This window comes from Triticum aestivum, chromosome 7D, assembly GCF_018294505.1.
Source record: "Triticum aestivum cultivar Chinese Spring chromosome 7D, IWGSC CS RefSeq v2.1, whole genome shotgun sequence".
NCBI lineage: Eukaryota > Viridiplantae > Streptophyta > Magnoliopsida > Poales > Poaceae > Triticum > Triticum aestivum.
Window position 1 is genome coordinate 461,075,062 of NC_057814.1, and position 25,917 is coordinate 461,100,978.

The window sequence follows — 25,917 nt, forward strand, 5'->3', positions numbered from 1 at the left end:
AAGGCCGAGCCTTCCACCCTTTACCAAGTATATAGATGCATTAATTAAATAAGAGATATTGTGATATCCCAAGAATATCCATGAAATCCATCTCCCAACATGGAACAACCTGCAACTGCACCTGCAACTAGCAATGTTATAAGAGGGGCTGAGCAAAGCAGTAACATAGCCAAACAACGGTTTGCTAGGAAGGGTGTAAAACGGTTAGAGGCTATCATGGCAATTAGGGAGGCTTGATAAACAAGTGGTAGGTAGCGTGACATAGCGATAGCATCGTGACAACTAGCATAGCAATGATAGTAGTGAAATCCAAGGTGACGGTCATCTTGCCTGAAATCCCGCTAGGAAGAAGAACGAGTCCATGAAGAAGATGAAGCCACGAAAACGAACCAAGCGTAGACGAACGAATCCTCACGATCGCAACGAAACAGGAACTAACGAGAAGGAGCACAACCGGAAAGAAGCAAACAACAAGGTAAACACACAACACATAAACATGACATGATGCTCAACCAAGTATGATGCATGACAAGTCTATTTGATGCTACTCATGGAAAGAGATGATGCATACAAGAGAGACACATCAAAGCAAGTTTAAATGAGGCCGGAAACAACATATAACAATTCCGGTAAGTCCTCATATGCAAATTTCAAAAATGGTCCAAATCTGAATAAACCTGATGTTCAAGTTGTTAAACAGCAAGTTAATATGCATCAAGATGATCTACACGGCTTTCTAGTCAAGTTACATATAAAGTTCGTTTAATTCGGAGCTACGACCTAGAAGATATAAGCAAAGCAAGTTAAACATGGCATTGATGCAAAATGCATACAAACAACATCACAAACACTTCAAAACAAGGATGCAATAAGGTAACATGAAACTACATGCAAAACTAAGCAAGTTTCATATAGAGCACACTCAAAACGGAGCAACGGTTCAACACATACACTCTATACAAGTTTAAAGGACAAGCTATCCAAAACAGCAACTAGGCATCTACCAAGCATCAAAACAATATGCTACAGCACCTCAACATAATAACAAAAGGCATTAGACATGATATACAGGTAAAGCATGACAAAAAAAGAACACTGATCTATCTTCATAAATCACTAGAACATGCTCAAAAGGGCATGTCAAGATTGCAAATAACAACAGATTCACAGACTTGGAAGAAATCACTGGACATGGCAGAAATAACATCAGGTTGCAATGTTTAGAGCTATCAAACAACATGTTACAACAAGCTATCATGGCAAACTTGAGAATGGCATGCTAGTACTAAAAGCACTTAACAAAACTCCCTTAATGAACTTATTCTAAAGATCAACGTAAAAGATGGTAGTATCCATGCAAACATGGAAAATGATATGACAGATTCAGACTTGGTGAAAATAACAGTACATGGCAGGAACAACGATAAGTAGGCATGTTGGTGAGCTTGTACCAGTCACCACAAGGCATCTCATGGCATGTGAAGTCAACCAACAGTAAGATAGCATAATTATGAAGCTAATTATGGCAAGAGCAAGTACATAGGGTGCATGGATCACTAGCAAAACACATGGAAAAACTGAACTTAATGTTAACAGACTGATAGCAACATTATTTAGCAAATTTGGAGCATGATAACAACAATATACAGCAATCCATAATTGCAACAAAGGGAATAGATCAATAGATCATAACATGTATAACAAAACATCCTTAGTCAATATCTCCAGATTAGGCATAGAATGACTTGTAGAAGCAGGTTTATATAGCATCACAATGTAATAGGAAAAGGACTATGTGTCTGAAAGCAGCAACATCATGGAGCCTACTTTGCATGCTTATGCTAGTCACCACAGAGCTCCTAAAAATACAAGACTTGCACTACTATAAATATGGCATGATGGAGCTCCAAACACATGTAGATATCAAGCACATAGGATGCACACACAAAATGAAGCAAAAATGACAAATCAGCAAGTTCTGTTAAACTACAGCAGACAACATCATATAGCACTCTTGCAACAAGGATAAGAGAATCAACATGAACTCAAAAAGCCATGTCACAGTGGAACAAAATGAAGAGCAACACATGGTGAACATTTTGATATATCATATGCACAAAACGGAGTTACGAGCATGAAGTTACATCCAGTCAAACAAGCACACATGAAGCTGGAAATCAGGGACTTGGAAGAAAATATACCCTCTGAAAACTGGACGAGGTCGTTCCGGGACGGGGATGCAGCGTTTGGTTGGAGGGAGCGGTGGATCTCGTCCCTGAGCGGGTCAACGCCGGCTCTGGCGAACCCTAGGGTTCTGGCGATTGCCGGAGAGGACGGAGGAGGGAGGGGGTGGCCGGTGCTACCTCTTGAGCACTGCGTTGGTTTTTCCCTTGAAGAGGAAAGGGTGATGCAGCAAAGTAGCGTAAGTATTTCCCTCAGTTTTTGAGAACCAAGGTATCAATCCAGTAGGAGGCCACGCACGAGTCCCTCGCACCTACACAAACAAATAAATCCTCGCAACCAACGCGATAAGGGGTTGTCAATCCCTACACGGTCACTTACGAGAGTGAGATCTGATAGATATGATAAGATAATATTTTTGGTATTTTTATGATAAAGATGCAAAGTAAAGAAAGTAAAATAAAAACGGCGACAGAAATAGCTTGTTGTCGGGAGATTAATATGATGGAAAATAGACCCGGGGGCCATAGGTTTCACTAGTGGCTTCTCTCAAGAGCATAAGTATTTACGGTGGGTGAACAAATTACTGTTGAGCAATTCACAGAATTGAGCATAGTTATGAGAATATCTAGGTATGATCATGTATATAGGCATCACGTCCGAGACAAGTAGACCGACTCCTGCCTGCATCTACTACTATTACTCCACACATCGACCGCTGTCCAGTATGCATCTAGAGTATTAAGTTCATAAGAACAGAGTAACGCTTTAAGCAAGATGACATGATGTAGAGGGATAAACTCATGCAATATGATATAAACCCCATCTTGTTATCCTCGATGGCAACAATACAATACGTGCCTTGCTGCCCCTACTGTCACTGGGAAAGGACACTGCAAGATTGAACCCAAAGCTAAGCACTTCTCCCATTGCAAGAAAGATCAATCTAGTAGGCCAAACCAAACTGATAATTCGAAGAGACTTGCAAAGATAACCAATCACACATAAAAGAATTCAGAAGATTCAAATATTGTTCATAGACAAACTTGATCATAAACCCATAATTCATCGGTCTCAAAAAACACACCGCAAAAGAAGATTACATCAAATAGATCTCCACGAGAGAGGGGGGACATTGTATTGAGATCCAAAAAGAGAGAAGAAGCCATCTAGCGAATAACTATGGACCCGAAGGTCTGAGGTAAACTACTCACACTTCATCGGAGAGGCTATGGTGTTCATGTAGAAGCCCTCCGTGATCGATGCCCCCTCCGGCGGAGCTCCGGAACAGGCCCCAAGATGGGATCTCACGGGTACAGAAGGTTGCGGCGGTGGAATTAGGTTTTTGGCTCTGTATCTGGTAGTTTGGGGTACGTAGGTATATATAGGAGGAAGAAGTACGTCGGTGGAGCAACAGGGGGCCCACGAGGGTGGAGGGCGCGCCCAGGGGTGTAGGTGCGCCCCCTACCTCGTGGCTTCCTGGTTGATGCCTTGACGTAGGGTCCAAGTCCTCTGGATCATGTTCGTTCCGAAAATCACGTTCCCGAAGGTTTTATTCCGTTTGGACTCCATTGGAGATTCTTTTTCTGTGAAACTCTGAAATAGGCAAAAAACAACAATTCTGGGCTGGGCCTCCGGTTAATAGGTTAGTCCCAAAAATAATATAAAAATGTAAAATAAAGCCCAATAATGTCCAAAACAGAATATAATATAGCATGGAACAATAAAAAATTATAGATACGTTGGAGACGTATCAGCCGGATCCGGTCCGGCCCGACCGGATCCGCGGCGAGGCGACGCGGCAGCCGGCGACGAGGGGTGGCGGAGGGGTGGCGCGAGGCGCGACTCTGGCGGAGGAGCGCGGGAGCCGAGGCGGCGGCGCAGATCCCCGGCGAAGGGCGCGGGCGGCGGCGAGCTGTGTGGCGCGGCGGGGCGCGGTGGCCGGCGCGCAGTGGCGGAGCAAAGCGGCGGGGCGGCCCGGTGGCCGGCGCTGGGTGGCGAGTGCGCGGGCGGCGGCGCGCAGGCAGTGGCGGCGGCCGGCGGCGAGGATTGACGCCGGGGCGTGGTAGGGAGCCGGGCGGCGCGGCACTAGGGCACGGGGAGCGGGACTCGGGCCCGGCGCGGCTCGGGCGGGCCGGCCGTGGGCCGAGTGGGCCGCGGCGGCGTTGGGAGGCGACGCGGTGACGTGGCGCTCCACGATTCGCTGAGGGGGCGGTGCGGACATGTCCGGCGGCGGGTGGACATGTCCGTCGGCGGGAGGAGGAAGAAGCTAGGGTTTGGACTGCGGATTTTGGGGGAGGGGACTTATTTATAGGTAGAGGGAGCTAGGAGAGTCCAAATGGGGAGCGATTTTCGCCCACACGATCACGATCCAAGGACCGAGAGCATGGAGGGGGTTTGGATGGGCTCATGGGCTGTGGTGGAGAGGTGCTGGGCTGCAAAGGGAGAGGGGTTTCGGGGTTACACGGTTAACCGTTGGGGCATCAAACGACCTCCAAATGGAACGAAAATTGACAGGTGGTCTACCGGTGATATACCAAGGCCACTTGATAAATCTCGGCCCATTCCAAGAACATTTTTCTCCTGCTCAAGAAACAAGTTCTAAGAGGTGCAACGGTGCATGTGAGAGTGTCGGATGACGAAAACGGACAACGGAGAAAGAGACCGGATGCAAGTTTTGAAAATATGCATATGCAATGCGTATGATGACATGGCAAAGTGCAACACGCAAGCAAATGACATGGAAACGACGGCGAATAACTGGAAAACTCCTGGCGCATCGAATTCGGGGCGTTACAACTCTCCTCCACTAACAAGAGATCTCGTCCCGAGATCTTAGGACCGAGACGGAAGGGAAAGAAAATGAGGTGAAATAAGAGCAAAAAAAGAGAGAAAGAACAAGGTCGAGGGCACCCGAATAGAAAAGAGGAACGATGATTACGATGGGAATCAATGCTCAAGGAATAAGAATGAATTCGAAACCACTCCGGTTGCAAAAAGGATTATGAGATAGAATTGAAGGATGAATAGAATAAGATTTGAGCCTTGCGATGATTCCGATGGAGGTTCCGACGAGATGGCCGAGGAAGCTTTGAACTCCGGGAAAAAAAGATGAAAACACTTTGAACCGAGAGATTATTTATGATGAACAATCACCGAGGGAAGGAATTAATCAACTTGATGAAAGAGAGTAAGAATTATGTTATGCGTATCCTTCACCAATTTAAATTGATGACAAGCAACGGATTTGCATACTACTTATTCGCGTTGAAAAGGAATACGAGGAGATATAGCGCGAATACGAGAGAGTCTTCATGAACCACTGGTAGGACTAGAAAGAACGAATGAATTGATATGATAAGAACAGAACTGAAATTCTCAAACGAACCACCGTGGCAATGTAAACGAACGAAGAGAAGAGAATGAATCACCGGAAAGAATTAGAAACGGACGAAGATACTTGAGTGAAACGAGATGCAAGAGAACGAAGAGATCGCGAACTGATTAAAGAATGCTTGAACGAAGCACCGGTACAAATATAGGAATGAACGGAGCTGAAAAACTTGGAGCGAGGGAATCTTCTGAAATGATGGCCTCCGAATGATCGAAACGGAAGACAACTCCTGAGATACTCCGGATGGGTAAGAAAAGAATTTCTGACAAACGGGATAATTTGGGAGGATAACAAGAAGTAGAACCACGAATTCTCGAGAGAACGGGCAAGATTTAGAGGAAAAACTCTTCTTCGGTCTTCAAATGTGAATGTCGATGAGAAACACCTTGATGAATTAGAGAGATGCTCCAGAACAATGAATACTATAAATGTTGAGCCGAAGTTGAAAAGAATTTGAAAGCGATCTCAGAGAAGGCATATGACTGATGGAATCCATACTTATGTCATACTTCGAAAAGAATTTGAGAATGACTCCGGGAAAATTAGAAGAGTCAGGTAAGATCCTGGAAAAAGATCTGTGGGTTAGGGCCCGCTAAAAAGAAAACACCATCGGGAATGGATTGTTTGAATGAGAAATGATGCACCGTAACGATTGAAAGATTTGAATGAGGTGACAACCTCAAAATAATTTTGAAGGCAACCACGAATCTTCTGAGATGTCTTCATCACTCCGGAATGATTAAATGGCGAGAGTCGAACGAGCAAAGGAAGCACTTGAGTTGATGAAAAGAATATGACCAACAACGAAAACTTGAATTGGATCCACCGGAAAAGGAAATGAGACGGACAACGATTAACTAGGCGAGAATTCACCGATTGAGACAATTGAGGAAAAACTGAAGAGGCTTCGCACGAATGAAACTGATGCTCGAATAGAGGCTCAGACTCCAGAATAAAAGGGGTGGGAGGGCGGGAAAAACACAGGCAGCTTGAACGAGGAACCGACGAATAACTTGAAGAGAAAAGCACCGGTTGAAAATATTGAGGAAAGAATGCAAGGGCTTCGCACAAGTAGGATGGATACTAGATTACGAACTCCGGTTCCGAGAAGAAGAAGGGTGGGCGGGTGGGAAAAACAAGGACAACTTCGGACAGATAAACAACGTCGATTGAAAAGAGCTGAGGATTGATCTCCCAAAAGACAAAGAGGTTCGAGACATCTTGACGAGAAATGCACCGGATGAAAAGAGGGGACAACGAATGAAAAAAAAACACCTGCGCGATCCTAGAGAAAAATTTGAAGGGGAAGAGGAGTAGTCGAAACACCTACGTCAAGATTTCTCACCAGAGCGACGAAGGGGCTGAGGAGTAAACAGAATTTGTACTCTCCGATATAACTAGACTCCGAAAAAAAATTCTTCTAGACTCAACAACGGTCAAACTACACGATCAAACAAGGGGGCTCCTATGGTCGGTCGAGGCTCTGATACCAACTTGTAACGCCCAATATGCGATACTATCCTAAAGAGACTCGAAGGTCCCACCAAGGATAGAACCGCATATTGATACGCTTTTGCAAGGTGGATATCATTACATCAACATTACATAATAGATGGGGATACATACAAGGCATACAAATGCCGTAAGAATACATCAATACATCATACATAAGATCAACATCCGACTACGGATGAAACACAAACAGAAGCTCAAACGACATCCACCCTGCTAGCCCAGGCTGGCGACCAGGAACCTATCCCTCGAACAAGAAGAAGCGGAACAAGAACTCCAAAACTATAAACATCGCTCTCGCGTCATGATCATCGCATAACTTGTACCTGCAACTGGTGTTGTATTAATATGTGAGCCACGAGGACTCAGCAATCCCATTACCATGGGTATCAAGACTAGCAAAGCTTAATGAGTAAGGAAGGGGTAAAGTGGTGAGGTTTGCAGCAGCGGCTAAGCATGTATGGTGGCTAACTTACGAATACAAGAGTAAGATGAGAAGCTACGCAAGTGGTCGCCAACTAGTAATGATCAAGAAGTGATCCTAAACTACTTACTGAAAGAACATGTGGTGCCCCCATGTTTGGTTTTGGTAATTGATGACAATCTCTATGGACTAATGGTTGCCTTGAGTTATATTTGAAGGATTTGTCCATAGGCATTTCTTGAAGTCCATGTGTTGGTTTCAAGGAGTTTATGTGGTGACCAAGGTGTTATTAAGGAATTATCCAAAGATTGGTCATGTGAGAGTAGAGCTTATTGCAAGCATGTCTTGAAGAAGAAGATTGTGTGATCATTCATGTTTACCTTCAAGACATCATCCAAATGAAGAGAGTTGGAAAGAGTCAAGGTTGATCAAGACTAAGTCAAGAGTGAATCAAGCTGATCAACACACAAAGCGCACAAGATGTACCGAGAGGGATCAAGCGATCCCATGGTGTGGTAACCATTGTCAATTACGCTTTGTGTACTAACCCATGATCTTCGTGAGAGTTCTTTGTGGGGTTAGGTTGCGGTGTGCAAGTTCAAGTGAAGCATCATGAAGAGATCAAATGCTTGAAGCTTGCCGTCCATTGTGGCGACAATGGACTTGTGAAGATGTTGCGGTGTGCAAGTTCAAGTGAAGCATCATGAAGAGATCAAATGCTTGAAGCTTGCCGTCCATTGTGGTGACAATGGACTTGTGAAGATGTGCGGAAGAGTGGCTCACCCATAGTGAAGTATGGGGAAGCAATCAACTAGTCTTCATCGAGCCAACACAACCAAGAAAGGTGGTCCAACTTGAGGGAGTCAAGATCGTCATCATTTAGCTCAAGTGGACCATGTGCAAGGCAAAGGTTTGCTCTTGATAGGTTTTCTATTTTACCGGTCTCATGATGGTAGTTGGGAGACCGGGTTATAGGATCGATTGTCGTACTATCAAGGGGGGCTCTCGATGAGTAGCTTGATCGTATCGTTCATAGAGAGCTCAAACCATTGCATCCTTGCATCATCTTTGTTGGTTCTTGTTTGGTTCTTCTCTTTGTGAGTTTTGGAGCTTATGGTCATCTTGATGACAAGCTCGAGTTCATCGAAAACGGAGTTCACTCGCATCTTCTATGATTGTTTCGATGTTGGAGGTTATGCCGGTTCTTCTCAGTTGGAGGTTTCACTCCTCTATTTGTTTTGATGCTACTCGTCTTTCTCAATCCAACAAGCTTGAGTTTGCTCAATTCGGAGCTCATATGGAGAAGTTATGGCAGTTTTGGTTTCCTAGCGGTAGTACCGCGGGCCGGAGCGGTAGTACCGCTTGGGTGCTACAAGCGGTAGTACCGCTCTAGAGAGGTAGTACCGCTTGGGTGCTACAAGCGGTAGTACCGCTCTAGAGCGGTAGTACCGCTCCAGAGCGGTAGTACCGCTGGTGGCCCCAGCCGTAGTACCGCTACGGTCTCGTACTAGTACCGCCTCGATTCGAGGGGTCTTTTTCGTGTCGGGTTCTACGGTACTAGCCGCGGCAGTGGGGGCCGTAGTACCGCTCTCTTGCGGTAGTACCGCCCTGCCACCGCGGTAGTACCGCTCTGGGCCCAGCGGCAGTACCGCGAGGGGGAGAGGTAGTACCGCTTATAGGGGCAAGCGGTAGTACCGCTCTCTGCGGGGCTGAAGTGGGGGTAACAATTGGATTGTTCCCCCCACTATATAAGGAGGTCTTCTTCCCCAATGAACCTTATCCGTTGAGCTCGTGTTCTTCCCCCATTGTTGACCTTCTTCGAGCTTGCTAACTCTCAATCCCTCCATGGATTCTTACTAGTTTTTGAGGGAGAAGAGAGAGGAGATCTAGATCCACATTTCCACCAATCACTCTCTCCTCTTTGTGAGGGGAACCCCTTGGATCTAGATCTTGGAGTTCTTGGTGTTCTCCTTCTTGTTCTTCTTCTCATTTTCCTCCCTAGCATTAGTTGCTTCGGTGGGATTTGAGAGAGATGGACTTGGGCACTCCGTGTGCCCTTGCCATTGCATTTGGTGCATCGGTTTGAGTTCTCCACGGTGATACGTGGAAGTTACAAGTTGAGAAGCTTATTACTCTTGGGTGCTTGGTACCCTTGAGCTTGTTCCTCTTGGGTGCTTGGGCGCCCTAGACGGTTGGTGGTGTTCGGAGCTCAATCATTATGGTGTAAAGCTCCGGGCAAGCGTCGGGGTCTCCAATTAGGTTGTGGAGATCGCCCCGAGCAATTTGACGGGTACCGGTGACCGCCCCCAAGGGTTGCCAAAGTGTACGGGTTCGGTGACCGCCCCCAAGGGTTGCCATTTGTACGGGTTCGGTGACCGCCCCCAAGGGTTGCCATTTGTACGGGTTCGGTGACCGCCCTCAAGGGTCCCTTAGTGAAATCACGGCATCTTGCATTGTGCGAGGGCGTGAGGAGATTACGGTGGCCCTAGTGGCTTCTTGGGGAGCATTGTGCCTCCACACCGCTCCAAACGGAGATTAGCATCCGCAAGGGTGTGAACTTCGGGATACATCGTCGTCTCCGCGTGCCTCGGTTATCTCTTAACCGAACCCTTTACTTATGCACTTTACTTTGTGATAGCCATATTGTTTCTTGTGATATATCTTGCTATCACTTAGTTGTTTATCTTGCTTAGCATAAGTTGTTGGTGCACATAGGTGAGCCTAGTTGTTGTAGGTTTTGTGCTTGTCAAATTAACCGCTAGGTTTATTCCGCATTTGTTCAAGCCTAAACCGTAATTATTTTAAAGTGCCTATTCACCCCCCCCCCTCTAGGCGACATCCACGATCTTTCACTTACGTTCAAACACAACCCCAAAACCGTGTTCACTTCCCGGACTCCGCCGAAAAGAGACCATCACGGCTACGCAACGCGGTTGGTGTATTTTTAATTGGGCTTACTTCAGGTCCTCTACAACCGGACATTAACAAATTCCCATCTGCCACATAACCGCGGGCACGGCTCTCGAAAGTTTAAACCCTGCAGGGGTGTCCCCACTTAGCCCATTATAAGCTCACGATCCGCGGAGACAATCCTCCATCGCGGGACACCCGATCAGACTCGGAATCCCGGTGCACAAGACATTTCGACGATGGTAAAACAAAACCAGCAAGACCGCCCGAATGTGCCGACAAATCCCCATAGGAGCTGCACATATCTCGTTCTTAGGGCACACTGGATGAGCCAGACGTCGGGTTGGCATAGACCCTGGTTGCCCAGGGGACGCCGGACATCGCTCGGTTTGGACCAGCACTCAGATGAGCACTGGACCGGGGGGGCTAAAATAAGGATGACCCTCGGGAGGGCGACTCCCTAGGGAAAACAAATAGGCGATAGGCAAATGTAAAACCAATGTTGGGCCTTGCTGGAAGAATTTTATTCAAAGCGAACTGTCAAGAGGGTCCCATACCCCTCACCGTGTTAGGGACGCAATATCAAGGAACATAATACCGGTATGGCGGAAACTAGGGCGGCAAGAGTGGAACAAAACACCAGGCATAAGGCCGAGCCTTCCACCCTTTACCAAGTATATAGATGCATTAATTAAATAAGAGATATTGTGATATCCCAAGAATATCCATGAAATCCATGTCCCAACATGGAACAACCTGCAACTGCACCTGCAACTAGCAACACTATAAGAGGGGCTGAGCAAAGCGGTAACATAGCCAAACAACGGTTTGCTAGGAAGGGTGTAAAACGGTTAGAGGCTATCATGGCAATTAGGGAGGCTTGATAAACAAGTGGTAGGTAGTGTGACATAGCGATAGCATCGTGACAACTAGCATAGCAATGATAGTAGTGAAATCCAAGGTGACGGTCATCTTGCCTGAAATCCCGCTAGGAAGAAGAACGAGTCCATGAAGAAGATGAAGTCACGAAGGCGAACCAAGCGTAGACGAACGAATCCTCACGATCGCAACGAAACAGGAACTAACGAGAAGGAGCACAACCGGAAAGAAGCAAACAACAAGGTAAACACACAACACATAAACATGACATGATGCTCAACCAAGTATGATGCATGACGAGTCTATTTGATGCTACTCATGGCAAGAGATGATGCATACAAGAGCGACACATCAAAGCAAGTTTAAATGAGGCCGGAAACAACATATAACAATTTCGGTAAGTCCTCATATGCAAATTTCAAAATTGGTCCAGATCTGAATAAACCATATGTTCAAGTTGTTAAACAGCAAGTTAATATGCATCAACATGATCTACACGGCTTTCTAGTCAAGTTACATATAAAGTTCGTTTAATTCGGAGCTACGACCTAGAAGATATAAGCAAAACACATGGAAAAACTGAACTTAATGTTAACAGGCTGACAGCAACATTATTTAGCTAATTTGAAGCATGATAACAACAAGCTACAGCAATCCATAATTGCAACAAAGGGCATGTATGGATATATCATAACATGTATAATAAAACATCCTTAGTCAACATCTTCAGATTATGCATAAAATGACTTGTAGAAGCAGGTTTACATAGCATCACAATGTAACAGGAAAGGACTTGGCAAAACACAGTGTCTGAAAGCAGCAACATCATGGAGCCTACTTTGCATGCTTGTGGTAGTCACCACAAAGCTCCTAAAAATACAAGACTTGCACCACTATAAAGCTGGCACGATGGAGCTTCAAACACATGTAGATATCAAGCACATAGGATGCACACAAAATGCAACAAAAATGACAAATCAGCAAGTTCTGTTAAACTACAGCAGACAACATCATATAGCACTCTTGAAACGACGATAAGGCATCAAGATGAACTCAAACAAGCATGTCACAGTAGAACAAAATGAAGAGCAACACATGACGAACATTTTTATATATCATATGCACAAAACGGAATTACGAGCATACAGTCAAACAAGCACTTATTCTAAAGATCAACGTAAAAGATGGTAGCATTCATGCAAACGTGGAAAATGATATAACAGATTCAGACTTAGTGAAAATAACAGTACATGGCAGGAACAACGATAAGTAGGCATGTTGGTGAGCTTGTACCACTCACCACAAGGCATCTCATGGCATGTGAAGTCAACCAACAGTAAGATGGCATAATTATGAAGCTAATCATGGCAAGAGCAAGTACATAGGGTGCATGGATCACTAGAAAACACATGGAAAAACTGAACTTAATGTTAACAGACTGACAGCAACATTATTTAGCAAATTTGGAGCATGATAACAACAATATACAGCAATCCATAATTGCAACAAAAGGAACAGATGAATAGATCATAACATGTATAACAAAACATCCTTAGTCAACATCTCCAGATTAGGCATATAATAACTTGTAGAAGCAGGTTTACATAGCATCACAATGTAACAGGAAAAGGATTTGGCAAAACACCAAGTGTCTGACAGCAGCAACATCATGGAGCCTACTTTGCATGCTTGTGCTAGTCACCACAGAGCTCCTAAAAATACAAGACTTGCACCACTATAAAGATGGCATGATGGATCTCCAAACACATGTAGATATCAAGCACATAGGATGCACACACAAAATGAAATAAAAATGACAAATCAGCAAATTCTGTTAAACTACAGCAGACAACATCATATAGCACTCTTGCAACGAGGATAAGGGAATCAACATGAACTCAAACAAGCATGTCACAGTGGAACAAAATGAAGAGCAACACATGGTGAACATTTTGATATATCATATGCACAAAACGAAGTTACGAGCATGAAGTTACATCCAGTCAAACAATCACACATGAAGCTGGAAATCAGGGACTTGGAAGAAAATATACCCTCTGAAAACTGGACGAGGTCGTTCCGGGACGGAGTGGTGCCGGACGAGGATGCAGCGTTTGGTCGGAGGGAGCGGTGGATCTCGTCCCGGAGTGGGTCAACGCCGGCTCCGGAGAACCCTAGGGTTCCGGCGATTGCCGGAGAGGACGGAAGAGGGAGGGGTGGCCGGATCCGGTCCGGCCCGACCGGATTCGCGGCGAGGCGGCGCGACAGCCGGCGACGAGGGCCGGCGGAGGGGCGGCGCGAGGCGCGGCTTTGGCGAAGGAGCGCGGGAGCCGAGGCGGCGGCGCGGATCCCCGGCGAAGGGCGCGGGCGGCGGCGAGTTGTGTGGCGCGGCGGGGCGCGGTGGCCGGCTCGCAGTGGCGGGGCGGCGCGCGGTGGCCGGCGCTGGGCGGCTAGTGCGCGGGCGGCGGCGGCCGGCGGCAAGGATCGACGGCGGGGCGCGGTAGGGAGCCGGGCGGCGCGGGAATCGGGCCCGGCGCGGCTCGGGCGGGCCGGCCGTGGGCCGAGAGGGCCGCGGCGGCGGTGGGAGGCGACGCGGTGACGTGGCGCTCCACGATTCGCTGAGGGGGCGGTGCGGACATGTCCGGCGGCGGGTGGACATGTCCGTCGGCGGGAGGAGGAAGAAGCTAGGGTTTGGACTGCGGATTTCGGGGAAGGGGACTTATTTATAGGTAGAGGGAGCTAGGAGAGTCCAAATGGGGAGCGGTTTTCGCCCACACCATCGCGATCCAAGGACCGAGAGCATGGGGGTTTTGGATGGGCTCATGGGCTGTGGTGGAGAGGTGTTGGGCTGCAAAGGGAGAGGGGTTTCGGGGTTACACGGTTAACCGTTGGGGCATCAAACGACCTCCAAATGGAATGAAAATTGGCAGGCGGTCTGCCGGTTATATACCAAGGCCACTTGATAAATCTCGGCCCATTCCGAGAACGTTTTTCTCCTGCTCAAGAAACAAGGTCTAAGAAGTGCAACGGTGCATGTGAGAGTGTTGGATGACGAAAACGGACAACGGAGAAAGAGACCGGATGCAAGTTTTGAAAATATGCATATGCAATGCGTATGATGACATGGCAAAGTGCAACACGCAAGCAAATGACATGGCAATGACGGCGATTAACTGGAAGACACCTGGCGCATCGAATTCGGGGCGTTACACCCTGCAGCACGCGCTGGAGGCTAGCTGCCTCGAGGAGGATGCGCACTGGGATGGGCTAGAGCAAGCCCTTGCCCTGTCGGCGGTGGGCGACTTCGTCCACACCCCGCTCTTCGTGCCGCCACCGCCACCGCCGCCGCCCGTCGAGCCCAAGCCAGAGCCGACGCGGAAGCACTCCCCGCCTCCACCCACTTGGCCGGAGGAGGCCTACACGTGGACGGGGTGGGTGAGCGCGCCTCCTGTCCACTTCGCCGCAACGCCGGCGCAGGAGGCGGCCCACCTTGAGCGCTGGAAGGCCCACTAGCTCCGCCAGGAGCAGGCCGACGGCGAGCAGTAGATGCGCTACGAGGCGCTGCTCCAACGCGACGCGGAGGCGCTCCGGCTCAAGGAGGAGGAGGAGGAGCGCGCGCGGCTAGCCGCAATGCAAACGCCGGAGGAGGCTGCCCTAGCAGCATGCCAGGCGGCGTTCGGGTGGGCTGGCCCTGCTCCCGTCTTCATCGACCTCACCGGCGGCGATGGCGACGACGACATCGACGTTAAGGGCAAGGGCAAGGCCGACGACGTCTAGGGCAGCGTGCGGGGCGGCGCAGTCTTTTTATGTTTTAATCAATGTTTAATTAGGTTTAAGTGGACTTTGGCTGGCGGTTGACCGGCCACTTATGTTTATTTTGTGCGAGCTGCATTTTTTTCACACCAGCACATTTGGATCAGCCTCCCGTTAGGCGGTCAAGCCAACCTATTTGAGAATGCGAACGCGCACATCCGCCTGGCCGATCCAAACGAACGAAAAGCTGACAAAGCGCGCGTCCGTTTGAGTCGCCCCATTGGAATTGCTCTTAGCACTAGATGCACTTAGGGCGACCTGACAAGAAAAGCGTAGGAGTACGTACGTAGAAGGAGTTAAGAGGATACACATATGGGTTTGGGCCCATTGTCATTTGGCAAAAGCTTACAAAGATGGCATCAATGTGCCTCTCATGCATCGCTGCAGGCAGCTGTTTTTTTTAAGGAGGTGTTCCTTTTTTTTGTAAGGAGAGAAGTATGTTAACTGATAACTTCTTTTACAAGCATGCATTTACCACAGGTCCAACAGGAGGCAGGGAGGCACCATGCCATGTAACAGAGAAAAATTGGATGTTCTTTACATGAGTGATGAACAATTTTTTCCATGTCATGTAACAGTGGACTCATGAATATAGGATGCAGGAACCTCACAGGTTGCTTTCTCGATCGGACTTTTGCCATTGCCCTTGTCTAACTGATACTATTCAGGCTCCACCTAACATAATTTTGTTCTCTTATTCCACAACATTGCACCACTGCACCTGCTATTAGATGTGTTCTATTACACCCTGCATTTCTTTTTAGTCTGCGTATAAGATTTTGTCAAAGTTAAACTTTGTAAAGTTTGACTAACTTTATAGAAAAAAAATCAACATCGACAATACAAAAGTTATATGTTACGAAAATTAATTTTATCATGCATCTATAATATTGATTTCATAGTGTGAATGTTGATATCTTTTCCTACAAAACTAGTCAAACTTTACATGGTTTGACTTTGACCAAATCTTATATGCAGACTAAGGAGGGAGTACTTGTCACTTACTCATCTCCTCTCAAGTTTCCCTTCTCCATCCCTTGGCAGCTAGGGTTTCTCTTTCCCTTTTTCATCCCTTGGCGGCTAGGGCAAACTTTCCCTCAACAGACTTCGCCGACGAGTCCCCGGATTCGCCTCCCTCTGCCTGCCGCTCCGGTGGCAGGTGGAGGGGAAGGGAATCCCGATGCCTCCGCTTTGGTTAGTAGTTTAAGTTAGGGTTTTTTAGTCCTCGCAGGTGCGGCGCTCGGGTGGATGGCGGCGCTTCTTCTCCGAGTTTGTGTTCTGGGCTTCGATCCTCCTCGAGTTCGTCCATTTGGACGTAGCCGACGGAGCTCCGGCGTAGATTCCTGCCGTCTTTTTGGGGTGGTGAGGTTTGGGTTTCTCGTCGTGTGGCGAGATTTGGTGTTGGATGCTTCAGATCTATTCAAGTGTTCAACGACGACGGTTGTGGGGCGCTCGTCCTTAGGGGCACGTGCACAAAGACTTCCTGGCTGTCATTAACAAGGTCAAACTGGCTCTGATAGGGGAGCGGCGACAGTGGCGCGTCGGCGGCACGTTCTGGCGGCGATAGTGATTGTTCGGTGGTCTCGACATCTTAATGTAATTTTTATTATGTTTGAGGTGCTTTGTACTTCCGGTGAACTTTGATAACAGATCTAAATTATTTTCGCAAAACAAAAAGTTTCCTTAAAAAAAACTTCCCTTATATGGTAAGTACGATTTGATATCAGGATGTGTACTGTATAGAAGATGCATACTTTGTAGTTTCTTAGAAAATGCTAGTGCTCCTATCCAGATGAGTTTCCCCATCAAGGGTTTTGAAAATCTCAAAATAATTGTTGGATGGATAATTCTCTGTTGTCGTGGGAATAAAAAAATATTCGTCAATACTATGTCGATTTAGACACCACATGAAGAAAAAAAAGCATTTGCAGTCGATTTTAGACATGGAAATAATCCTTTGTAGTTTCTTCTTATTTCTCTTACAGAGTGCAAATTTTGGCTCAGTTTTGAAATGATCACACTGCATCCAATAATTCGATTCCACAAATTGCTAAAAGTTTTAAAAACTTACACATGCACATATCGATTATTTCAAAACCAGGTGCGCACGCGCCCAGCTGCACAACATATTTAGTGTTTTTTTTATCATATCTCAACATTTCTAAGTAATCTACCTTATGTGTTCCTGTCATGTACCCTCCAGAAGTCTATTCTCTACCACGCCTGTGGGCCTCTCCGGCCATGACACTACAACCAATTGGCTAATTGCAACGCGCATTTGGCATTGCATCAAGTGATGGCATCTTTTCAGCATCATGTGCTGTTGAAACACAGTAATCAACATACCAGTCTTTGGCCGTAAACTCAAAAACATTATAGAACAGAGAATGCAGACAAGCAAAGAGATGCAGATGATAAAAGCAACTTGACCATGGGAAAACCAGATCTCAAGCAAAATGATTACAGAGCAAAGAAATGTGGCTTACAAGTTGCAGTTAATCAAACCAACATCCATGTGTGCTCTGTGCTCTGGATACTGTGATAGATCGAGGTATCCAAGAATGAAAGGATAAACCACATGATCACACAGTAAGCATACTACACTGATGCAGCATAGAGCATGCAGACACGTGAATAGAATTGAAGATCTGATCACAGACTACTAAGCACGCATGAGAAGAATTATAACATGGCCGTTGTGCATAATATATACATGAGAAGAACACAAAGATCAGGGAGAATTGTCTGCCCAAGGGTATCACACAAATAAAGAATTCAGCTATATTCAGAAGCTGGACACGGGCAAGCAAACTGACTTGACAAAGGGAATACAAGCGAGCAGTCTCACCCAGCAAACCATAATACACACGCTTAAAGACATGTTGCGGCTTGACAACCGGAAAGACAAGTGCTAATGACATATCAACAAGGGCGAAAGAAAACAAGCACCACACACTCAATACTTCATATTCAGCAAACAAAAGGTTTGAATCTGAAGTCGGTCCGTCGGTTCTAGACTTCTTGGGCTATGGCGTTGCCAGCATCTATTGCCATCTCAGCATCCCCCTACAGGCATAAATGTTTCAGTTAAGCAAGAACGAAACAGTAACCTGGTACATATGTAGTGTACATATGTAGTGTACTCTCGGTTGCTAGAAGACAGTCCATATTCTTACCATGTTCTCCTTATCTTCATATGTGATCTCCTTCACCACATCAACTGAAAATGTACTTTTGCTATTAGCAAGGCTATAAATTGCAGAAACAGGTAATATTTATATTAGGAACTCAGGAAAGCAATGGAGCTTACCAGATTCTTGATCTGCGTCAACCGGCAAAACCTCACTGCCTCCATTACAATCTTCTTGCTGCTCCTTAGCCTGCTTCTTGGTTTTCTTGGCGGTATTTTTGGCAACTTCTTTTGCAGGAGCATTCTTGGCCGGATTCCGGTTATAGGAACCTCTGATCTTGGCATCAGGCTTCTCCTTCTGAATGTTCTCTTTCTTGCCATCTTTACTCTGAGTTGCAACAGAGTTCAGAGACCTGGGTTTCAGATTACCCTTTGGAGTCACATTGGCAGCACCAAGAGCAGCCTTGTCAGACTTTTTTGGCTCCAGTGAGGAGTCCAGAGAGATCTTTAGCTTCTCAAAATCTTCCATGATATCATAAACCTGAAGAATCTCCTTCACCGGCTCCTCCAATTCTGTTGCAAGGCCATGCCTGGCCACATAAGTCTTTAGTTCTTCTCTCATCCTATCCAGAGGCTGTGGAGAACAGAATAATATATGATCAAGTATTCATTGAAAGAAACTGAACAGCCTAGACTAATCACAGATGATCAATTGATGTTTACCTCGCATTCTGACTCAAGGGCAAGCTTGAAGAAGCCCAGGGAGATAGAGTGCTTGGAAGCAGCCTCTGCAAGCCTAATCTGTGTCATCCAATATGAGACCGAGGAGAGTGTACTGAACTTGCGCCTTGCTGTAGACATGGATGCTTCAGATGTCGGGGTATCCAACCTCCCAAGGCTGTCTGACCTCCTGGAGCGAACCCCTGACACTGGAGTAATAGTTCCAGTAGGAGTAGGCCTTGGACTAACACCTGGCTTTGTTGGTATTGAGTGCCTCCGCGGAGGTTTAGCTGATTTATCCTTCACGGCGGAAAGATCGAGAGCACAGCTCTTGGTGACATCTGAAGATGGTTTGGCCCTATATATGGAGTGCAATTAGAAGTGATTTTGAAATAACAAAGTTATTTGGCAGCAATTTCAAAGTTGGAACCCAGGAGGCCTCAGAGTAAGCTGGTAGTCAATTTTACACTGACATAGCACCAAACAGGCATGCTTAGTTTCGACGCAATAATCTGGGCATCAGCATTTGCTTGGTGGCCTATTGTTTTCCCAGAGACTTGCAGAATTGTTTATATTATAATAATTCAGCCCTGTGATGGCTAAACTTCTAGAAAAAACTAGGAACATCTGTACGCACACGGGCCTCCACTAATTCACTTGCTGGGCTTCCCTGTTCCTAATTTCACAGGACTCTACTGTTCACATGTCATGGTGTCACCTATTTGTAACTGCAGTACTAAGTCATACAGTACTCCCCTTAGCTACTGTCCCAGTCTTTAAATAGGCAGGTCTGGTTCTGTACAGTTTGCAGATCCAAATATTATTTGACAAGACAATGTCTAGCAGCTATAAACGTGACGGGTCAATCCAACTGTTGTAAATAATCATTGGCTTTACCAATTCTACGAAAAATAAAAAATAAACCTATCTAAACAGTGGCATGCTAAGTACTTGTCCTGCTTTCCTTCCTCGCTGAGAGTATTCGGAAATTGAAAAAAAAAAGAACTAGTACTCCTATTTTTTAGAACAATTTAAAAAAGGAATCACATATCAAGTACTAGGAAATAATATAATCAAAATGTCGTAACAGGAACGGGAGGTAAGATGGTCGAAAAAGGGGTACCTTCGCGAAGCAGGGCCGCTAGGAGCAGCATCTGCCGCCGCCGGCGGCTCGAGCTTCCCCCGGCCCGCCGACCGCAGCGGGTACCGCAGTTTGGACCCCTTCGCGGCCGCAGACCCTGCAGGACCAAAACCCTAGATCAGAACCAATCCACCGACCACTGGACTTCCACCCGAAATCCCCTAGAAAATCGACGGAAAAAAGAAAACAACTCCGCATACCGCAGCCGCCCGACTGATCGCCCGAGGTGGCCATGGACTCGAACGACGGACCGGCCCAGGCGAGGAATCGATCGGATCTCCCCCAACGGAAATTGGAACCGGCGATGGGGAACGGAACCCTTCGGCGGAAGAATCGAGAGAGAGAGGGGGAGGAGTTTGGGTTCGGTTTTGGAATGGAAGGAGGGCGTTATAAATACAATCCTATGATAACGTTGGCCTGGACGGCTGGGGGGCGTACCCACGCGCCTGGCGCCGGCTGGATGGCACGCGGACGCGGGGGGCCCGGAGGGTTCCGTTGGCGCTGTGGGCCGACCTGTCAGCGGCGCGAGGGTGCGGGCCGTCGCGTGCGTTTCGGGTTGAGGGGGAGGGGGGAGCGGGGGGAAGGGGGCCCCGCCGCGCCGTTTTGAATCGCGGGGCGGGGGCGAGGGCGGGCGGGAAATCGGCGGCCGTTGGCGTCGGGCCGGCGGGACGGGGGAAATTTCGAACTGGAGCGCGTGAATCGCGTTGAAGTGGTGGGCAGGGAGGTTGGTGACGCGTGGTTAAGGGGCCGTGGGGTCCATTTGGTTTGTCTGCGATGTGATCTGCCCCATTTTGTTGCGCGGTCTGGCGTGGCATATATCCCTTCGTTCGGGATATAGCCCGGCCCATGTACGGACAGCGCGTAGTTTGTGTTTCTGGTTTGAGGGCAAGCGATTTTATTCGGGTGTTTCAATTTTTTGGTTCATTATTTTTATTTACTTTAATTCAATAACAAGAATATTTATAGAAAGTTTTAATATGTTGTAAAACCGTGTAAATTATTCATATTTGCAAAACAATCAAATCTGTGAATATTTTATAAATTTGTAGTTTGTTTTCAAATATTCATGAAAGTTTCAATCGCAAATATTCTCTTAAATATGTGAAGATTTTTTTTCAAATTTGAGAGTTTTTAAAAACTTATTAACTTTTGAAATTCATGAACATTTTTTTTCAAATATGTGAACATTTTCTAAAATGCACAAAAATGTTGACATTTGTTTAAAAGATGGTATTCGGTTTTTTTACTTACCAGGAGTACAGGACCAAGCTCGTGCTAGTTTTTTGTTTTTTAAGGCAAAACACGCTTTGTTAATCACTCGACAAGATGTTTACAAGAATAACAATAGGATCATAAGGGTTTCCCAGCGAGACATGATGACCAACATCTAAGCTATTTTATGTTAAAAGAAAACATCTAAGCTGTTTTTTAGGTACGCAAAAAGAATTTATTTTTTAGCGGTAAACCAAGCTTTATTAGATAGTATCAAGGTTTACATGAATAATTAGGGGGTCATGAGGAACCCAAAGCCAGAACTGGCGACCGGAATCTAAAGAACTAGAAAATTTAGCAAGACTACGGGCTTTTTGATGGAAATATGCCCTAGAGACAATAATAAAATAATAATTATTATTATATTTCCTTAATCATGATAAAGGTTTATTATTCATGCTAGAATTGTATTGATTGGAAACATAAATACATGTGTGGATACATAAACAAATACCGTGTCCCTAGTAAGCCTCTACTAGACTAGCTCGTTGATCAAAGATGGTTAAGGTTTCCTAACCATAGATATGTGTTGTTATTAGATAACGGGATCACATTATTAGGAGAATGATGTGATGGACAAGACTCATCCGTTAGCTTAGCATATGATCGTTTAATTAATTGCTACTGCTTTCTTGAATGTCAAATACATCACTGGTACGCGTCGGTGCTATACAAACGGTTTTAACCCCTTTCCGCGACGGCATTTGGAATCGTCGCCAAGTGAGTGTGGGCGATAGGGGGTCCTTCCCACACGATCCAGAAACCGTCGGGGATGGCAAGGGGCTATTGACGATCGTCATAGAATAAACGTATGAGAAGCCGCCCCAGTCCCACACGTTACATCTCGACGTTACGTTTCTGATCAGAGAGACATCCCAAACGATTACGCCGCTATAGTCGTGTGAAAAAGGTGGACATCAACATTTAATCTGCCGATATGTTTTGTGATAGGTACGTTATCGCACACGGTTCAAGAATGTAAAATGTGTGCGGTGCCTCTACTAACGCCAACGTGTCCATTTTCATAACTGTGTGTGATTGGTATTCCTATCACACACACTGGTTTGAAACATTTGCCGTATTACAATGAATCGCACACGCATATGATACAAAACCGTGTGTGCATCCGTCGGACATTGCAAATGTTTCACGTCAAAGAACCGTTTGTTCTTTTTTTCTTCTCACATGTTGTTTTCTTTCTAACCGTGTGCACATTATTAGCTCCTGTATATTTTTATTTTTGCCTGTAATTTATTATTCGAATTGGAAATTTTGAAATATGAAACGTGCAATTTGAATTCTCAGCACAATGGTTCAACAACGAATCCATAAATAAAATTGTCAGTACAATATGTAGTAATTACAGGATTAGACATCAATTAACTATGATGAACCACAATATTTAAAGACCGTAAAGGTGAAGAGACAAGTGTAAATCATTTTGTCTGCCGATGGTGTTGAAGAAGCGGAATGCCCATAATATGCCTTCCTACATGCCATAGGCACGAACTACTTTTGTCCAACCCCTTGTGACGATCGTCCGCCCATCCTTCACCGCATTCAGAAAGACTTCTAGAGCATTATCATGGTAGCATTAATTATATACTTTAACCTTAGTTGCCTCCATTCCGATCATGTAGTTTACAAGGTAATCATCAGTAAATAGCTTCGGAAACCACTGAAATAAGAAAAATATCAGATAATTACCATCCTAAAGGGCAACACATTACTTACCATCCTAAAGTTCACTGCTGTCTTGGACAAAGTGTAAATAAAGAGCTTAATTCCAAACACCTGTTTCTTTCGCCTAACAATTTTTCTTAGTTTCCTCACTTGCACTTGTTCATGAATATCTCATTGCCCCATACGCAAAAGGGATCGAAGCGTGGATCAGTACCGCTCATATATGTACCTACAAGCAACCAGTAAATGTTAGGAGCTAAACTGAGATTGCACAAATGATATAAAATACAACTACCTACGTTCCTAAGTACAATTATTTTTTTAGAGATTTCAATATGGACTACATACGGATGTATATAGAATTATAGATATAGTTTAGATTAGAATCTAGATTCACTCATTTTGCTCCTTATGTAGTCTATATTGGAATCTCTAAAAATACTTATATTTAGAAATAAATGGTGTATAAGACATGGATGCAACTAACCTCGACGGCAAACAACAGCATCGCCCATTGTAGCCGTGTGTAAGTACATGGAAAGTCAATGTTAACTACAACAGGGTTAACATCCACCAAAAATAGCAAATGGCAATAAAAATGGCTGCATCTGTAGTGATATCTTCATTGCGAAAGAGTAGCACGGTAGCAAAGGGACTAATTAAAAAATGGATACAACTATTAATTGCAACAGGCTTAACAGCATCCTAATTCATGTTTTGTAAGTTTGTAGCCATTGAAATTCAACTGTTTAAAAATGGATGCAACTGTTAATTGCAACAGGCTTAATGGCCATTGAAACCGGTGCTGATAAAAATGCAATTGGCAGAGTTAAACATCACAAGGCAGGTGCTGCCTGAGCAGATAATGGCCCAGTTGTCTATAGAAGGTAGGTGAAAGGATCGATATAGTTGACTAGAGGGGTGGGGTGAATAGGCAACTAACAATTTTCAGCTTTTCTTTACCAATTTAAACTTTGCATCAAAGTAGGTTGTCTAGATATGCAACTAGGTGAGCAACCTATATGATGCAACAACAATAAGCACACACGCAAGCAAGAGATAAAGCACAAATAAGCTTGCACAAGTAAAGGCACGAGATAACCAAGAGTGGAGCCGGTGAAGACGAGGATGTGTTACCGAAGTTCCTTCCCTTTGAGAGGAAGTACGTCTCCGTTGGAGCGGCGTGGAGGCACAATGCTCCCCAAGAAGCCACTAGGGCCACCGTATTCTCCTCACGCCCTCACACAATGCGAGATGCCGTGATTCCACTATTGGTGCCCTTGGAGGCGGCGACCGAACCTTTACAAACAAGGTTGGGGCAATCTCCACAACTTAATTGGAGGCTCCCAACGATACCGCGAAGCTTCACCACAATGGACTATGGCTCCGTGGTGACCTCAACCGTCTAGGGTGCTCAAACACCCAAGAGTAACAAGATCCACAAGGGATTAGTGGGGGGATTCAAATTTCTCTTGGTGGAAGTGTAGATCGGGGCCTTCTCAACCAATCCCTAGAGAATCAACAAGTTTGATTGGCTAGGGAAGGAGATCGGGCGAAAATGGAGCTTGGAGCAACAATGGAGCTTGGAGGTGGAAGAGGTGGTCAACTAGAGGAGGAAGACACCCCTTATATAGTGGAAGAACAAATCCAACCGTTATCCACCAACTCAGCCTGCGCAACGCGGTACTACCGTACCTGAGGCGCGGTACTACCGCAGGGGCACGCGGTACTACCGCACGGCCCCGCGGTACTACCGCCCACGCAGTAGAGACCAGAACAGCCTAAAATGCACTAAAGCAGAGGGCGGTAGTACTGCTGGCGCGGTACTACCGCTCCCCCTTGCGGTACTACCGCAAGGCAGGGGCTGTCCAGAGATGGGAAGGCACGGATATAAAAAATTACATCCGTGGCTACTTCCGCAGAGTTGGAGTCGATGCAAAAACCCGACGCGGTAGTACCGTAAGCCAGCAACCGTACTACCGCGCGAGGCGCGGATGTAAAAAATTACATCCGCCCCTTACTGCCGCGTACTTGCGGAACTAAGTCAGATACCACGGTACTACCGCTTACTAGAAGCGGTACTACCATGGGCCCTTGCGGTACTACCGCACCAGCGGGCGGTACTACTGCAAGGTCCTACGGTACTACCGCACGCCCTAGTTCAGCAAGCAAGAGCAATATTTGCATAGACAAGGAAAATATAGGATACTCCAAAGGCTAGAGGAAAGGAGGTGCAAAGGAAGATGTGTACGTGATGAATCCACCCAACCTTTCCAACGCGGACCCACTCTTAATAGTACGGCTTCCCTACGACTCAATACCACCGAAAAGAAACGAAGAGAAACGCCGTCTTCCATAGACTTCGAGGGGAACCAAATCATCTTGTGCCTAGTCAATATATCTGAAATATTCGATGCACATGATTAGTCCGCAAAAGCATTGTCATCAATCACCAAAACCAATTAAGGGATAAAAATGCCCTTACAATCTCCCCCTTTTTGGTGGATTGATGACAACACGGGATTTGCATGAGGGTTTAACGCAAAGAGCAAGGGCAAACCCCAAGTCTCTAAAATATAGACGGGCTCCCCCTAGATGTGTGCTATCTCGATGAGTGCTTTGGACTGCATGGCACACATACTAGGATCAACACTCCCCCTATATTTTATAGACATGGCAAATCTTGCAATAAGGCTAAATTTAAGCAAGATAGACAGGAGCATAATGTAATAAGCACAAGATAGAATAAGCTCACTACGGTACGATAGAGTGCATATGTCTTACACCATATGATAGAAGGTCTCACGAGCACAAACCAAAGCAAACCAAAGCAAACAAAATAAACGAAGTTCAACTGA

The 25,917-nt window shown here is 46.0% G+C and overlaps 1 protein-coding gene across 1 annotated transcript; it reads right to left on the reverse strand.

Annotated features, from left to right (window-relative positions):
• Positions 1–17,871: 17,871 nt before the first annotated feature.
• LOC123167037 (uncharacterized) lies at positions 17,872–20,544 on the reverse strand. The gene is made up of 6 exons (XM_044584877.1): positions 20,305–20,544; positions 20,087–20,201; positions 18,967–19,321; positions 18,424–18,877; positions 18,290–18,333; positions 17,872–18,179 (listed from the first exon to the last, which is right to left on the reverse strand). The coding sequence occupies exons 1-6, from the start codon at positions 20,336–20,338 to the stop codon at positions 18,126–18,128; spliced, it is 1,056 nt and encodes a 351-aa protein (XP_044440812.1). The 5' UTR covers positions 20,339–20,544; the 3' UTR covers positions 17,872–18,125.
• Positions 20,545–25,917: the final 5,373 nt, after the last annotated feature.